General features: G+C 33.5%; 1 protein-coding gene across 1 annotated transcript; it reads right to left on the reverse strand.

The window, feature by feature from the left end:
* Nucleotides 1-15,179: 15,179 nt before the first annotated feature.
* Nucleotides 15,180-18,524, reverse strand: LOC149784102 (uncharacterized). Its single transcript, XM_089932184.1, has one exon. The coding sequence runs from the start codon at nt 18,453-18,455 to the stop codon at nt 16,956-16,958; it is 1,500 nt and encodes a 499-aa protein (XP_089788310.1). The 5' UTR covers nt 18,456-18,524; the 3' UTR covers nt 15,180-16,955.
* Between the last annotated feature and the right edge of the window lie 1,415 nt (nt 18,525-19,939).

The raw sequence follows: 19,939 nt of genomic DNA on the forward strand, positions 1-19,939 counted from the left end.
GATGGATGGATAGATAGATAGATAGATAGATAGATAGATTATCACTACCCTCACATACTCAAATTTTCACTATGAAATAATTGTCAAACATAGAATGAATAAGTATACCGTATATGTATATTCACTAAGTAATGTCCCAGTGGAGTTAAATTTTCCAAATTGGGGGCGTGTATTAGAGTATAATAATAAAAGCTAAATGTGCTGATGTTGATCTGGTGGTATTTCTCCCACTGGGGGTCTTTCTGCCTCTGAAATCAGTCATTATAAATATCGGCACAGTTAAAATGTTTACTCGATCAACGCGTTTTCCTGGGAACCCGAGCAAAGGGAAATTGTAAGGCCTTAACAGAACTCCCAAAGATCTTCTGTACTGATGTTATTGTGCATTTTTTAAATTTTCTGCTTTTAGGAAAGGGGAAGTGGTGTTAATTAAGGGATGCATCTGAACTGAATATACCTAAATATGAACAGTTTTTTAATTAACTATGCATATTTGTTTTAAATCATGGATAAGTTATTACTATGAGGATAATGTTAATATCGTGCTAAATTTTCCAAATTAAAGACTAAGGCAAACAAAATTGTTGGATAAATTGAGTTACATTTTTGAACAATTGTTCTTAATTCATTATTAAGGAACGAGACTGATCGAAGCTAACCGAATATTATTTTATTCTACCATTGCAGTCTATCACATGCTAAAGAACATCTTTAAATGATTGTATTATATTATTATAATTTTATCACTTATGTATTATCAAGACTTTGGTTACATATTTAGTATATTTGAGACCGAACATTTTTATAGATACAAAGAAACCAAACTTAAATGGTTACAAGATCTGGTACAAAGATGAGACAATAGAAAGAAGACCATTGTATACATCAGGTCAGTAAATGGGTGCTACTAAATATATATGTGTTTTGTTGATTGATTGATTAATGGTATTGTTTATGGCGCACCAACACTATTAGGCTATTTAGAGCTATACAAAAGATTTTATGTATTTCAGAATACGAATTGATGAAAATGGTACGATTCTTCGTATAAAAGTGTTTAAACTCTGCATATCGTTGGTCAGTTGGCTATGTTCATTATTGAATCAAGATAGATTCCTGAATTTCCCTGTGGCAAGTGAAAATTGGAATGTGACCATGATACCATTCAGAGCTCAGATTGTTGTAAATGGTACCATAGGAGATGCATTGATATGTCTCAGCAAAGAACTTAAATCTTGTTCTTTAAAATCACTACAATTACTCAGCAAATCCGGTGCATTTGAAGGTGATGAGAATGATGCAGGAGCAGCTTTATCAAGATAAGTGGACTTTAATAATTTTATATTGCATGTTATTAGTCTTCATTTTAGTAAAAGTTTTCAGTGAAGTTAAGTTTCAAACTATTTTGAATGTAGTCTGCATTATTATTGTCTTCATACATACAAGATAATATTTTCCTCAAACTAAGTCAGTAACAACTGCTTTTTTATTTCAAGCAATGAATAAAATAGAACTATATAGATAGTTTCTTACAAAATATCTAACATAAATAATAACACTATTTTCATTGCTTTTTCACTGTTTTTTTTATAATGTATAGGAGGCCGTGTGCGTCTTTGTATTCAAATGCACTCAAATATATTGAAATACACTCAAGTACGTCATTTATAATATTAAAAATATGAGGATTTTACTGATCGCAATTGAACAAGAATAAACGATACATGAACCTTATTATAACATAAATCGTGGTCCAAAAGAATAAAACCGAAAATATAATGGGCCTTGTACGTAATGTAGCATACTGACCAGTAGACTCAACAATGGCACGCATGTGACCCCCTTTATATAAGATGGTTGATGTTTTAACGCTGTGTAGTTGCCGTCAAATTCTTTTAACACTTAATTTTACACAAAGTTGTAGAAAATATGTATAATTTCAATTCGGAATTTTTTTACATTAAGCAGAAAAAATACCAATTTCTTTACATAAAATGTATGCATGCAATCAAATATATACAAATAACAAAAAATGATACAGACTTTGTCTGACTTTGCGGTGTTTAGTAGGACCGGAATGCAGACGACGCTATGGATCTTCAACAGGGAAAGTGGCCGCTTTATATTCATTAATTACTGAATAAACACCATACCACCGAAGATATATTTAATGGGCATATTTGAGTATATTTGAGTGTATTTGAGTAAAAAGACGTGCAGTACAATGATTAGCAGATTAAATGTATTGAGCTCCAATGATAGCCAATGGCTACAGGTTAAATAATCTCTATGTCAATGCAGGAAAGCAAAAATGAATGCTGATTTTTAAAGGTTGAATTTCCGCGATTAGTGGAAGAAAGCGAAATCAATATAGTTTTTATCAAACAGTCATTTCTTGTACCACGTGGAAGACACACTTTTTAATATGTAGGTCTTGTTGGACACTATTAGTGTTTAATAAAATATTCATGATAAAGATACAATGCCAAAGTCTTATCAGTTTCATTCATATATCTTGGAATGTGTTCATTGTTGCTGTTGCTACATTTAATCTTATTTTCTCTCCGAGTGGGCAAGTCCGACATGCCTTATTTGTATTTTAATTTTTAATCATTTGCGTGTTATATGGAACAAATAAATTTGTAAATATGTTCCTAAAACTTTTTTGTGTATCAAACCCATTTCTCTCACTATCCAGTAGAAGAATAGGTTTATTACACAAAACAACGATCAACAAAAGACGGAAATGATTTTACACGCCTTTCTTGCTTGTTTCTTTGCATTTAGACCATTTAGAACATTATCGGGCATAATTCATGATAGTTACACTTAAATTATTATACAGCTGTTTCTCCAGCTGGGTTGCGCAAATCTCACATATCCCGGAACTTAAGATAATAAGAAAAATGTACTTATGAATAGCACAATATAATAATCAACTTAAGAAAATCAGTATGAATGTGTGTTTATTATTGATAGCTGAAGCATTAAACTCGTGTATAAAATGCAACACACGCTGTTAATATTATTTTTTTTTTACTTTCCAAACTGTCGCCAAAATGCGCAGTTTCCAGCTTCTTTTTTGTTTGATGCTGCATACCATGCAGAAAAGAAAGTACATATTAATTTATTATATAACTATTATTAAATGTCACAGACATGAATTATACTTACACAACCAATATATACTATGGTACATACGATATAATTGAAGTTCGTTTCGGTGTTTCTATTGCGTTCCGGCGTTTCGGTGCGTTTATGTGTTTCTATGTACCCGTATAATAAAGAATCTTGAAAGATATTGGCCCTAAATATAGTTAGGTGCCATTAGAACTAGATTTGATACATGTCCATTTAATCTTAATGTGCTGATACAGATGTTCCGTCTTTAATTCCGTATCGCATAATAACTTTAATTAATCGGTCTTGACGCTGCCAAACACATTATTTTGATAACCCATTTTAACAAATCAAGGTAAATAAATATTTTAATAGTTTTGAGAAAATTGCTGAAAATTCGAAATGGCCTAGAGAGTATTGGATTGTGTTAATACAAAGTGTGCTTAATGGTAAAGCTAGTGTGGTCTACGCTTCACTCTTATCTGAACAAAGAAGAGATGATGATGTGGTCAGAGAACGTACCTTGAAGGCTTGTGTATTAGTGCCCGAAGTCTATCGTCCAAGGCTTATAAACTGTAGAAGAGAAACTACTCATATTCATGTTGAAATTGCATGGGAAAGATTAATTGAAGTTGTGCAGGCAAGAAAGTTGACAAAGGTTTTGAAAACTCATATTGACTGAAAACTTCAAGACTTGTGCCTATAGTGACGTCAGATCCTATAGTGATTAGAAACAGGTTGAAACTTTAGAGAAAGTGGAGTATATTTGATGACTATTACTTTACTCACAAAGTTATGCTTGTCAATAAATCTTTCAGGATATTTTATTTTTAAATCCATTTCAATCTTATGCGAGTACTTTCACGTCTCAAGCTGGTACAACTGTTAAGGATCAAGGTTTGATAAGATTGTCCAAAATTCCTTATATCTTCCAACGTATACGTATTGTAAGAAGAAAGTGCACGTTGTTTCTGATTGCTATAGTTTGACATTTAGGAAACAAAAAAGATAGAGCTGTTCTAAGAGGCCAAGAAATTCATGTGTTGGGTCTGCAAACTCCAGTCTGATTTCATTGTGGAGAATTTTGAACCTTTCAAGTCCATGCGTTCTGTATCACTTGTTAATGAGAATGTCCAATCTATTTTTGTTATGATGTTAAGAGACACTGTTATGATGTTAAGAGAGTTTCCCAGAGCCTTTTATTGCTAAATACTTTGCTTTTTTCAGAGAGGCTTATTTTCGTGAATGTTTTCTAGTGCAGAATAGATTGCGGATTTTGTTAATGTTTCTCTATATTGTGTTAATATTTCACGCAGCTTAGTATCATAACCCTTGATCATCCTCTCCATCGTGTTAATTTTTAATCAGAAATAGTCTCAGGACCGATGAACATATTACTGCGTCCTCTTTGCCCAATGAGGGTGTTCATTTATTACTAAGTAATGACTTGCTGAAAATAAGACAGATGGTGAAATATAGATACCAAAGAACGTAAATGGTGTATATCATTCAGTGTGGTAATTTTCAAGAAAATTTAATAAGCATTAACAAAATTATATTACGGTTGAGAAGAAATAGTTTTCTTTAATGCTGGCCTTACAACACTCTGAAGTGTGTATTAGTACCGCATCTTATCCGATTGTTGTGTTTATGCACCATAAACTCTTTATTGATAAAATGGGATATTAAAAAAAATATTTAAAAAAAAAAACATAAATGTCGAAATATTTGTGCTTAGGAAAATATCTTGGAAAAAAAATATTTTCAATTTAATAATAAGAATTACATCCAAATAATGTGCACGGTAATGAGTAGTCCAATGGCTCCTTCATACGTTTGCCTTTTCATGGGTTAATTAGAAAAAGATTTTCTTCAAAACGAAATGTTTAATTCATCTATTTGGTTCAGATATTTAGACTACATAGGTATGATCTAGAACCATTTGACTGAAGAACTAAAGAAATTATTGACCGCCTAAATCGCTTTTACTCGACGATTAAATTTATTTATACTGCATCTAGTACGCCTGTTTCATTTTTAGATATAAATGTAATAATATATATTGATAACTCAAATATACAAATATTCATATCAAGGAAACTAATATCCACCAATATGTGGACTATTCTTTATGTCATACCATATGTGAAAACGATATACCATATAGACATGCCAAAAGATACCGACACATTATGTTAGATAAATGTCAATAACAAAAATCGTCGAATAAATAGCAAACATATTTCCCAAATAGAAATTAACACTCACAAATAATTGTTTCTGCGCTGAACAAAGCCCTTAATCGTACTCGACAAGAGGTTTTAAACATAGCAGAATGTAAAAAAGAGAAAAATATAATTCCTTTCGTACCACAATATAATCCTTCATTACCTAATATATGTCGTATAATTAATAAATAGTATAGTCTCCTAAATTTATCAAATAAAACCAGTGTAAAATCGATTTGCAAAGATAAACAAATTCTCGCTTATAGAACACCCAGGAATTTGCAAGATTTTTCAATTAGAACTAAACAGACATAAAATAAAAAAGACAACTTTCGTCATCTAAATGTAACTGACACCGGTGTTATCAATGTGCAATAGCAGAAAGTACATCTTTCAGTAGCGCTAATACAAAAGATGTATTTTTCAACGTGATAACACTAACTGCATATCAACTGATGTGATTTATTTGATAACCTGTAAAAAATGTAGCAAGCAATATGTTGGACAAACTCTTCAACAAGTTTATAAGAGACTGAATATTCATCGCTTTCATATAAAACATTATAGCGATCATCAGATTTCCTCTAATATTTAAACACACTTTAACACCAAAAATCACTCACTGCTCGATACAAAAGTGTGTATGGGCAGGCCTTAATGGCACACCAGTACAACAGTGGCCATATACTGCCTATTCAAAGTCTGTTTTACACATCTTGACAAGAAATTTGATAAAGCGACTAATGGTGAATATCCGTATTAATATTTAAACGCATTTTATAAAAAGGACACAAGAAGAATCTAAATAACTTCCAAGTAAATTTAAACGTGTAGTGCTGCGTGAAAAATTAATATTTAAGATGATGCTCATGTTTAAGAGATATAACAAAATTAAAGTTTTATATAATATAAAGGATGCATATAAACAAATGTAATATTCTTAAAACATTGCGTTTCAACGTTTGTCATGTAGACAGCATTCCAGCATATAGTCCAAATCGTATCTTGCTAATAAAAACATTGAGCCGTGTATCATTGAATTTGGAACTGAATGTAACCGGCAAGAACATATCCTACCGTCAGTAGACATTGGCACGATTTGTACCCTGGTTAGTGAGGTATCGATGTATGGTGTTAAGCTATGGGAATGTTACCATTTCATCTGTGCTACGATTTGTTATACGATAGTTATGACATTCTTCATTATGAGTTTCGTGTTCGTAATATGTCGACCTAAGTAATAGCTGAAGTCATTCACGAGACCTTGAGTTCAGAAACGAGTGAATTCAGGGCAACTTTTGACGCCATATATGCACACTTCCTTACCCTGACGACAGGTAGCCGCCTGTACAATATACTTTTTCTATAGTATATGGGCAAATTATGCCTCTGCATGAATTAGATATTAACTGTTTTTTCCACCCTAAATTGATCACAGCTTTCTTTATGGAAACGTAATCCAGAATGAAGATTAAATTTGTTCGGTCAAAGATTCCAATATAATTGAAGGCTCGGAAAATTCATTTAGAGAACTGTAATAACCAAAGTACTGTTTGGGAAAAATATAATTTTACATTATTGTCAAGTCTGATTTTTATTTCTTCTGCATGAGGTCCAATTTGTAAGCCAAAGGGTGAAATTAAAATTGGCTCCTGAATGACATAATTCTGAAGACTGTTCTATATACGACAGCGTATGCATCATTAGAAGAATTAAAGGATATCTGCAATCTTTAGTCATAGCATCTACAAGATTCCAAGCATGGGAGATTATATTGATTAGAGGATAATCTGCAATCAGAGGACATATTATACATAAGATTCAAAGCATAATATTATAGGTTTCATTAATAACAATGATAATCTTTAAAAGTATAAAGATTATTGAATTTACTTTTTCTTTGACATAGACCGTGAAACTTGCACGACTACACGATTGACCTGACTGGGCCCATCGATCCACCAATGTAGGTGGAGTTAGGTCTGTGTAGCGCATTCTATCAAAGTGGCAGCGACAGGCTTCACTTCTGCTCAGCGAGTAGCATCCTCTGCTCTACCGACATGACATGTATATAAAGGCAAATGGTTTTATCCCATTGGTTGCCTCCTACGAAATGCCAAAGAGACATCTAGTAGATTCTACATCATTGAAACCAAAGAGAACTGGTAGCTCCTCGGCCTATAGTCGGTTAAATGTATATACACGATTCTCGTGTTGAAAGTGTTTATTGAAAGCGTAATAATTAATTTGCGCCACATGTGATCTCTTAATGCCAGGTCTAATCTGTATATTATCATGTAATACATCGTACCTTAATTTCCGTTTTCCATATTTATATAATTATGCTAAGCGAAAATTAGCATTGACATAAAACCATAATTTCAATGGTCTACATGTGCTCCCAATACGCTATACTATACAATGCTATACTATTATATACTGTACTGTACTGTACTGTACTATGCTATGCTATGATATGCAATCCTATGATATAATAAACTATACTATAATAAACAATAACATACTATACTTTACTATACTATAATACGCTATGATATGCTATGCATTTATTTTACTGCTTCAGTGGTATTTAATAGTGATTACGTGACCGAATTTAAAAAAAAAAAAACGAAACAGATTCACGACCTGGAGTCCTGATACAGTTTCTCGGTTGTGAAATTGCCAATTGGAAAATTATATAACAAACTATGCGAGTCATTCGTATACTGATGACGTCCACTGACTTTAAGCTAACATGTAATAGGAATTAACGGCAGCATGATAGCACAATACTAGCTATGTGGTACCGATATAAAGATCTAAATATAAGAAAATGCTAAACAAAATACGTGAAAGCGTTGTTCCGACCGATGTATGTATGTATGTATGTATGCATGCATGCATGCATGTATGTATGTATGTATGTGTATGCTAAATCGGAGAACGCGTTTTATTACCAGGCTATTTTGTTCTTTCTTACACTCCTCTCTACCCCATCCAAAATTAAATGGTCGTCCCTAAATAGCAAATGACTGTTAACGCCACAATGTCTTTAGCATGTGTTCCAGTTGCTTATTGTAAAGGTGACTGCAAAAAGTCCAAAGGTCCCAGGCACGAATCATGGTTGTACCTATTTCAAAGTTACCATTGCACTGTTAAAGGAACATATACATTTTTGAACTATGGTCTTGACAGGTGGACGTACAATTTTAACATGTCAGCAATTAGGTTTTCTTTCTCTTGTAATAATAATTTCCAGCCCATTTGCTTAACTTCATACATACACATTAAAATGACATTAGCAAATAACAGTTTAAATATGTGTATGATCTGTCCATGTATGTATATATATATATATATATATATATATATATATATATATATATATATATATATATAACTCGTGTCATGTCGACAGTTTTCTGGCTATATAACAAGTATATATTCTAATCTATATTACTCTAAAATTTACTCGTCCAATATTCTTGAAATGTTTCCAATTTAAATATATTAGACCAACAATCACAACTTTCTGCTATGCTAATTAGTGGGCAGGGCATTCTATTCAAATCTGTGAGGTCATTTTTGAGCTATTGTAGTTAGCTCAATTCACATGACATTATAAACTAAAGGCGGTTACAAATAATTTAAACAAATGCTTATTTAGAGCTTTATAAATGTTTGATTCATGAAAGCAACAAATAAAAAACTTTTATTTTACCGTACCTTATGCTATTTTTATAAAATGAACAAATAAATAAAAATCAATAAATTTAAAATTATTCCATATCTTGATTTTTCTCACTGACAACCTAAAGTTGGTTAAAATCTGATAAGGTTACAGAATGAGTAACGGATGAGCCACAAGGCACTACTTCTACTCAGGGACACTATTGTTTTCAACCTGGTTGGAGGGAGATATTTCTTATTTAAGAATAATATCATATGCCAGTTTTACCAAACTTTTTTTATTTTATTCACCCTTTTCAGATATTTTAATATTTTGTCTTATTGCCTTATTTTGAACAACACATTTTTCAGATAATATGCAAGATATTCTGCATACATATCTGGACTTCATAAATGTCTCTAGTAACCAGTCTTTCTTGACTTCGTAAATATATCTAGTAACCAGTCGTTCTTGACTTCAAGGAAAACTTTAGGAGTTGACCAAATAACTTTTTTAGAGAATAAAATAAATTGCTGGTGGACCATTGTAACACTGTGCTTCTGGCGATATTTCCTAATTTATAAAATGTTTCTTCCTCTTATTCTGCTCTGCCACCTTGGCATCATAGAGCCATGACTACGCCTTTCCAGCGAACCCCATTCTCGACAGTTATTCCCCCATGATTCTGGCAGCATTGATATCTTCCTCTGAAGACCAAAGGCAGGTCTTCCTTGCTCTGTCAACCTTTCTCTTGCCTCGCATGTTCCATCCTTGAATCTGCCAAGTGAAGTTGGTGATGTTGTTTGGCAGTGTATCCGGTGTATGCCAGATCCCCCATTTCCTTTTGGATATTTCATAGCGAATAAATAGCTCGCCGGTGGTTTCCTACATGTACGAGATATAGGCCATCTCTTGCCCTCAGATGTTTGGATTGTAGAGGCAACTGTTCACTAAGGACAGTATTTTCTTCTAAGTTGCTTTGGCTTTATTCAAGGTCTCCGAGCCAAAACATGGACAGACATCACGGTTGTGTTGATCAGTTGGACTATCTCCATGCCTCTTTCATGGTGTTATATTCTTGTCTGTTTTCACTAATTATGTTCCAGTTGTCTTATTCGGCCCTCCACTGGCCGATATTTTATTGCATTTTGCGCAAGGTTATCTTTTTCAGGTAAAATTGTTTTATGCCTATGCTCTTAAAATAAGTAACAGAAAAGAGTGAAGAAAACAAGCTTTGTAAAATTTAGCAAGTAATTTATTTCCCTAGAATGCAAAGTGACAAATGAGAATAAAAAAACTTACAGCATTGTGAATTTAATCCAAAAATACTCCACGAATTAAAGACACAAGTTCTAGTAATAAAATGTACTGAATACTATTTGGTTAAAGTCGCGAAGAAATCCAAAATGTAAGGTGTTGATGTGTCTGTTATGGTTTACGAAGTGCTAATGTGTCTTAAGTCTCTTGCTGAATCACAGAAATGTTATTCCAAGTTTGAATTCAGTATAAATTCCAATGCATTCTACGCAAGGTTAAATTCATATATTAATAGCTGCTGAAGAATTTGGACATTCACGCGTCAGCTATAAATAATACAAACCAACCATCATAACATAGATTAGAAACATATTCTTTACTTAAGTCTTTTGATCAATGTCCAATAACTTGATTTATTCGCTGATTGTTTTGTCTTTCTTAAAATATGCTCGAGGAAAGCAAATATCTAATCTGTTTTGTCTCGCTTTGAAAATCGGATCAGTTTCTCCTCGCCAACATCAATATTTACTTGCTATTTGAAACATAAATATTTTCAGCATCTTTATGATACAGCATACGTATTTACTACCGGAATGGCACTTAACCTTGCACAAAAGGTCATGTAATTTTTTGTCTTCTTTTTCTACATCTTCTCAGTAAGTACCATAATAGAATGCAATTTTATCAATACGAAATTATTACTTTTTTTAATCATATAAGCTGATTTCTCACAGGTATTCGACGAATATGAAACAAATTAGATTTCCTATGGAATAACTCTCTCTCTCTCTCTCTCTCTCTCGTTAAGCTTTTTCACCCAACTCGCAATACCTCCGCCCCATCCTCATCTCTCTCCGAAGAAAGGGTAAAAAAACCTTTGCGGCATGTCTGTTCTTTGTTTCGTTTCACACATGTTGTATACATTACATTCCGTACTTATTACATGTCTTTAAGGTCTTAAGAATAACAAAACTGCATCGTACGATAATGTATTAAATGAACACATCATATGTAGGTTTGATATGCCGATTCTTATGAATGTCTCTTTTCTTCATATAATACTTCAAACAAACATATATTCCTATTCAGTATGTGATTCCAGCACGAAGAAATCATCGAATAGTGTAAAAACAATGTAAAACAATAAATTGGGGAAACATGCTCCCATACACAATTAACTTTGAATCAGTATTTGATCTTTTGGACATAACTTGCAGATATGAAAAGGGGGACTATATGGAATCTTATCGCAATAATAAAAATACATAAATAAATGAAAGACAGAAGGTAAAGAAAGAAATACATCGGCACAAATAAAATGCTGAACTGGCAGACCAATTAATACAGCTAAACGAAGCAAACAAAGCATCCTAATAAAGACCGATCTTCTGACCGAACAAATTAGATAGATAGATAGATAGATAGGTAGGTAGGTAGATACATAGATAGATGTATTTCAATTTCCTATTTTGCATAGGGTTAGGTTTTTAAAGTAGAATTTCTCCAGTTTTCCTCACTGGTTATACTGGCTTATATATATATATATATATATATATATATATATATATATATATATATATATATATATATATATACCTTTTATATCTTAGGTATTGTTCAAAGAACTTATAATTCCTTTTACTTTGGTGTGTAATATGGATTACAAATTATACAGCCTGACCTTGCTTCAGATGTGCACATTTCAAAACCACTGCTAGCTCAGCTCGGTCATTTCACTTCCTGGACTTGTGTGTGTGTGTGTGTGTATATATATATATATATATATATATATATATATATATACCTATCCCTCGATAACTCGCGCACAACGGATTCTGGAAGCAAACATAGACCGCATTATAAGCGAGGCGCGAGTTAGCGAGGGACCTTCAAAATTTTTTTAAAAATCGCTTTGACATCGAGAAAACCGTAAGGGTGGGGGGATTTAGGGAACTGGACTGTTTAATGACTGAATCCCCATTTTACAATCACGTCGATAATAATTTTTAATAATGCAGTTTTTCTAATGAAGTTGTTCGTTATTCTGTTTAAATAAAAAAAATTTCCTCAAAATATCCAACATATGAAAGATCGTTCCAACTGGTTTGAACAACCATCACGTGTACGCGAAAAATCTCTTGTATTACGACAGTACGTCACTGCTTTTTGTTTTGTTGATGAGTCTGGTTCTCGTAGTGGTATATAATAGTATCTTGCCAAATCGGTAGTCCACAATTTGGGAACTAGACTAACTGTTGATACACCACCAAACAAGATTCCATTTTATTTCAAAAACACGCAACATTTATTTCAAGACACGTCTACGTCGAAACTCAACTTTTTATCGTTCAATTAGTACAATGTTAATGTCGTGATTTCATTGGAAGTAATAATGAAATTTCTTATCATCCCTGAGGATATCTCTAAATGCCAGTTCAAAACTTTTCTGAAACTCGCTTGCCCACAACTGTCCGCATATGTGAAATCAAGCTCTTTATTTTACGAAGTATTCTTTTCAATTTGCTGCCTTGTTATCTTTGATCACAGTTATGAAAGAGTCGGTTTATTTAAGGTAGTTTCTGTTACATACACAATAACGTTCATTACAATGTTCGATTGATCAAATAAAGTGAGTTCACCCGACATATATATATATATATATATATATAATTCATTGCACTTTCAAAAGCATCTGGCAAAATTCCTTGTGCCCATTTTAATAATTGCTAAAGAAAGTGTACCTTACACTAAATTAAGCTGATCGTTGGGCCACAAGGAAACAGTCATTTTAGCTGCATGGCTGAAAATTTAACTTGAAACCACAGTTAAGTTTGTTACATGCACCATCGAGTCATATTGTGTAAGTATAAGCAAAACAAGCATACTTAGCTTATTTTCATGCACAACATCAATGTTAATGTATCATTTTATGATCCCTAGGGTGTCCCCATATACTACTAATGTATCATTTTATTGTCCCTAGGGTGTCCTCATATACTACTAATGTATCATTTTATTGTCCCTAGGGTGTCCCCATATACTACTAATGTATCATTTTATTCAGAACATCAGGCTTGATCATATTAAAATAAGAAAAAGTTTGTAAAAAAAAAAAATCATAAAACACCACAGGTTGCCCTCTATTTTCATATTTTGAATTGTGTTAGATTTTTAAAGAAAACAAATTTCCCTGGTTGTCCTCACTGTCTATGCTTGCTATTTTAAAAGAACCTTGTATATCGTAGGTATTGTTCAACGAACTTTTAATTCTTTTTATATTGTTGCATGATTGATGGTGTAGCACTGGATATAGGACATACAGACTGCACTTTTCAAACAACCACAATCTCTGCTTGGTCATTTTTACTTCCAGTGCGTCAGAGGTAAGTTGTGAAGAAAGAGCTGATAACTTTTATCCATTTTAAAAATATGTAAATTCATTCATTACTTTTCAGAAGTTGGTGTTGTCTATTCTGCCAAAACGTCCTTTCCATATTTGAATAATTGCTATAGATGGCAGACTTCTACACTAATTCAGGCTGATCTTTTGTGCAAATGGTAGCAGTCATTTTAGTTAGTTGTGTGCTTTGATTGTGTGCAATTACCATATGTACAATATCTAAAGAAATTTTAGCCAAAGTACATGAAAGTAACAAAAGGGTATAACAACATTCTCTCCATTGTGCGTGTTGCAAATGTAAACAACTTGACCTTACTCCTGTAACTCTCTCAGAAGTTCATACATGTAATATCTGCAGAACACCCCCACACTCCGTCATTTCCAGTATGTATCCATCACATGCATCTTGAAAACACTATTCTGTCAGAATATCTGAATGTTTTATCTACAGTACCTGACTGCTCTAGTGGCCTAGTGGTTAGAGTGTCCGCCTCGGATGCTGGAGGTCGTGGGTTTGATCCCCAGCCGAGTCATACCAGAGACTTAAAAAATGGTACTAACAGCTGCCTCGCTTGGCGTTCAGCATTAAGAGGTTAGTGATAGGACTGGTTGGCCTGGTGTCAGGATAATGTGACTGGGTGGGACATCATGCTACATGTCTGCGGCATGATGCCCCAGTGCTAGACATCACTATAAACTGCCACATTGCAGACATCGTAGCGATATGACTGAAAAATTGTTAAAGCTACGTTAAAAATAAAAATCACATCACATCAAAAAATCACATCTACAGTACCTCTTGTGGCTCTTTAAAGCCCTACTTTCTCCCAATCTGATTAAAATCAGATCTTCACTGTCCTACATGAAGATCCGATAGCGACCACTTAGGGGTCAAGTTCAACTGATCTATTAGCATCCTAGCTATATTTATCAGCCAAACAGATGAAGTATGTTACAGTACAACTCATGTATATGTTTGCAACCCGACACATCAGGGTGAGGATGGAGAGAAAGTTGACAGATAAGTGTGTTGTGATATGATTTAGATTTTTAACGTAGCTGCAACAATTTTTCAGTCATATCGCTACGATGTCTGCAATCTGGCAGTTTATAGTGATGTCTAACACTGGGTGAGGATGGAGAGAAAGTTGAGAGATAAAGGAAAGAAACCTCAACCATCGCACCGCGCATGCTGATAGAGTTGCCTTGGCAGCTCAAGGAGAATTGCTCTGCACACAATGCTTTCTCGCAGAGTGGACATGGTTTACTGTGTATAAAGCCTCAAAGAATGCTCTTGGTGGATATGGAGATAGGCGCCTTTTTATCTACATCGTTATCCTGTGATTATACACATTTCCTGGTTCCCAAAAAGATTATGTAATAAATACAATGCCAAATCAATTTTTAAAAAAAACATTAACACAGTCGTAATGTCTCGAAAACTGTACAAAAATTATACTGTACATTGTTTAAATAACAAAAGGCTGATTGACACCTTTTTAAATGCTTTTACTTTCTTCCAAGAAGTCTGAACTTATCCTACTCTTTAAACATGAAACAAATAATCCTCTGAGGTACATACATTTAAATTCCCTACGACAGCCGCTTCTGTTTTTCTTTCAAAATAAACAACAGAACAGAAAGCACTGAAAGCAATGAATTTGGACTTTAAAAAATTCGAACTACATGTTTTGTCCTTGAAAATGTATGACTTTAGTTTAGTTTAATTCTAACTGCATTGGTACTGTATATTTATTGGTCTTTCCAATTGGGGCACTTTTGTATTTTTTCATTCATCACAAGATAAAATTGTTTCAAATAATATATCCCAATGGAAACCTAAATGGTCTCTCCATTATAAAGATTTAGCTTGAGTGGGTGTTCTATAGAAATAAATATAGTGACCATTGTAAACACTTATAAATTATATTATTAGAAGATCATGTAGTTTGCAGCTAAAATTATGGTCCTGTCATTAACAGAGGAAGTTTGGTAATTAATACCAATTATTCAATGTATTGTTGAAGTGAATAATAAATGTGAAATATTGTCAAATTTTAAATGTTCAACAAATTAAGCCATTCTGCATGTTTGTATCCACATGTTTCCTATTCTTTGCTTGTTCTTGTAAAGAAAAATATAAAAATAATTTGTTTTTTGGGCCATGATAGAACAAAACTAATTAGTCATATGGAAAGGATGCATCAATAACCTCAGCATAATGTATATCTAAGACGTTTAGTTTTTCAGTGCAGTTTCCTGTTTGTGACTATTGGGGCTTTGGCTATTGAAACAAAAAATAATAAAAATAAAACATGCATTAATACCCAGTCTGATCTCTACATTTATCTCAAATTGGTTTCATGCTTTCTACTGCATATTATTCCTTGTTTTACCAGTTGTGCTTTAACATACAGCACTTAAGATGCATTATGATGTGTCCAGTTTGGGCTGAATTTTATTTTCTTCAAATTATTGCATTCACGTAATTATTTTCTCTGGAAATACAAAAGTACTCTGACAAAATTCTTGCATAAAGACATTCATTGGAATTTATACTGAATTCAAACCTGGAATAATATTTTTGTGGTTCAGTTTTGGATCTATTAGAGACTTGAACTGAGCTTTGTTCAGGACATTTTGTTACTAGGACTTCAGTCTTTAATTCTTGGATCATTTTTGGATTTAATTCACATTACCATAAGTTCTTTTTTTCTCATTTTCCACTTTGTATTTCAAGAAATAAATTATATGTTAAACTTTACTAAGCTTATTGTCTTCACTCTTTTCTGTTACTTAATTTAAAAGCATAGATTCATAACAATGTATAAAAAAATTGATTATTAATCACTCTTGATGTCTCAGTCTTGCATTGGGTGGTGTTAAAATGTCCTTCAGTAATGTTGATCAGCCACTCACCGGCGTAGATGCCATCAGTGTGCTGGCCAAGGCACAGTGGTGATTTATTAGTATTTTATTTTTCCGTCTTGGCATTAAGGCCCCCACTGTAATTCATGGAGTTTTAAAAATACACTAGCTGTACTGAATCTTTGTGTTTGGGAGACTGTTGTTGTTCTTGTTATATGATTTAACGCCATTTTTCAGAACAAGATAGGAGACGTAGTATGGCTGATGAACTTCAATGTATGCAGAAGGATTTGATTCACTTTCAGATTTCTGAACGTTGCATTTCATTTAGTCAATTCACAGGCCACCATAACATGAGCCCTAATTGGTTGCTGTCAGGTCTTCATGTAGGACAGTTTAGATCTAATTTTAATCAGATTGTACTTTCTCCAAACAATTTAACACCAGCTTCAAGATTGAATGGTTCATGTCCAGTTTGTGTTCTCTTGTCAACTCTGCATGTCATCTTTGTATCAGAAACTTCACATCTTTGTGGTTTATCTCCAGAATGCATCTTCCTTATTAAAGCAGCATTTTGCCCTAACATGTGATCACCAACTTTAGATTTTAATGCCTTATCTCCAGCATCTATCCTCATATGGGTCTTCAAAACACTACTCTCCATAAGCATTGTATTATGACCTTCAAATCTTGATTGTATTTGCGTATCTCCAGTGTGAACCCTCATGTGGTTCTTCAAATAACAACTTTCTCTAAACATTCTGTCACAAAGTTCACATTTGAATGGTTTCTCTCCAGTATGTATCCTCATGTGGCCCTTCAAATGACCACTCTGTCCAAACATTTTATTACAAACTTCACACTTGAATGGTTTATCTCCAGTGTGTATTGTCATGTGGTCTTTCAAATGACCACTCTGTACAAATTTTTTATCACAAACATCACATTTGAATGGTTTATCTCCAGTATGTACCCTCATGTGGCCCTTCAAGTTACCACTTTGTCCAAACATTTTATCACAAAATTCACATTTGAATGGTTTATCTCCAGTATGTATCCTCATGTGACTCTTATAACTACTACTATATCTAAACATTTTATCACAAACTTGACATTTGTATGGTTTATCCCCAGTATGTATCATCATGTGACTCTTATAACTACTACTGTATCTAAACATTTTATCACAAGCTTTACATTTGAATGGTTTATCTCCAGAATGTATCCTCATGTGACTCTTCAAAAGACTACTTTGTCTGAACATTGTATCACAAACTTCACATCTGAATTCTTTATCTCCCGTATGTATCGTCATGTGACTCTTCAAATTACTAACATATCGAAACATTTTATCACAAACATCACATCTGATTGCTTTATCTCCAGAATGTATCATCATGTGCCTCTTCAAATGACGTTTATCTCTAAACAATTTACCACAAACATCACATTTGAATGGTTTATCTCCAGTATGTATCCTCATGTGGCCCTTCAAATGACTACTTTGTCTAAAAACTTTTTCACAAAGTTCACATTTGTATGGTTTATCTCCAGTATGTATCCTTACATGACTCTTATAACTACTCCCATAAACAAACATTTTATCACATACTTTACATCTGAATGGTTTAATTCCAGTATGCAGCCTCATGTGGCATTTCAAATGAGCACTTTGTCTGAATATTTTATCACAGAGTTCACATTTGAATGGTTTATCTCCAGTGTGTATCGTCGTGTGCCTCTTCAAATTGCTACTACATGAAAACATTTTATCACAAACTTCACACTTGAATGGTTTATCTCCAGTATGTATTGTCATGTGGCCCTTCAAGTGTCCACTTTGTCCAAATATTTTATCACAAACACCACATGTGAATGTTTTTTCTCCAGTATGCATCCTCGGGAGACTCATCAAAAGACTACTTCCTCAAAACATTTTATCACAACCTCCACCTTTAAATCGGCCCGTCTCAAGAACCTAAAGGACACACGGTACTAATTATACGGAAGAACTGTGAACCAGTCTAGAAATGGGTGAAGAAATAATAGAGTATTTACAGGTTTGGTGGTCCATAATTGGTTAATAATGAAAATTAAAATTTTAGGAAAAATATCTTTTGAGAGCTTATCCTATATGTAATGTAAAAAAAATATTGACAAATTTCTACTGATGCAATTTTAGCATTTTTACAGGCTTGACTCAGGAGTACTCAATACTGAAAGTAGCACCTGATTCATTTGGTGCAGAATCAATAACACGTGTTTCATGCACATGTATGTAAACAAATTGCCGCGGGTCATATGGTGTTCTCCGTACATAAGCTTGCACCAAGGTTAGATGTGCATGAAAAATTATAGGTGTCATTATCAGCACCCATAAATTTTAAGTTATTGAATTTTGAATATGATAGTGTTTCCATATGTTTACCATTGGAGTGGAATTAGTACCGTGAGTCCTAAAAGACGTAACAGGCTGATTCGGACCAGGGTTAACACAAGCTGATTCGAACCAAATCACAAGCCGATTCGGACCATGTGAGATACTATCAAGTTTCGTCCGGTATTTAAATATGTTATTTACATTTGTTTAAAATATATTTGTGATTATTTTCCAGGTACGTTGAGCAAACCAAATATGCATTTGACGAAACAAAAACCGTGGTTGTACGCGAGATAATGGAGTTATATAACGAATTAGCTATCAATAAAAACTGTTTTAATCAAGAAAGTGTGCACGTTATAGAGGAAATATAATGGTTCTTTGGTAGATATTTCAATGTTGTTTTTAGTAATCAGAAGACCGATGCTGCACAAATTCACAAGTATTTAATAACACAATATAGATATTGTAGACAAATTATCATTTGTCCAGATTTCTTAAATGTCATCATTTTCGTGTATGTGCTCCCCCAGGGGAACGTATCGTTGCTTAAAAGTGACCTGTCATACATGTACTATATAATAAATACAAGGGAGGACGTTTCTCTCCTTTCTAGCGCGACCCATATGAGAATCAACGCTGTTATTTCAAGCCACATTTCGCGTAGTGAAATAAATTTGGTACCGATGTTTAGCTCAGGCACTCAACTGTGTATCCCTATCAAAAGATTGACTTAGTATTATACCTTCAAGGAATACCAAATCATTTGCCCACGGTACCCCTCGACATGGACCTTATCGCGCCCGCTTATATGCAAGAACAAAGCGCTGAATGGAATAGTGTTCTCTCGTTGGTAAAAAGAAAATGACGTCCTGCATTTATTTATAACTTATTTTCATTTGGCCAATGAGAAGGTAGTATTCCATTCAGGGCGTTGTTTTTGCATATTAAGCGGGCGCGATCAGGTACATATCGAGCGGTACCGCGGGTAAATGATTTGGAATTCTTCAAAGATA

This window comes from Sinohyriopsis cumingii, chromosome 14 (assembly GCF_028554795.1).
Source record: "Sinohyriopsis cumingii isolate HCF-2022 chromosome 14, ASM2855479v2, whole genome shotgun sequence".
In the NCBI taxonomy this organism is placed as follows: domain Eukaryota; kingdom Metazoa; phylum Mollusca; class Bivalvia; order Unionida; family Unionidae; genus Sinohyriopsis; species Sinohyriopsis cumingii.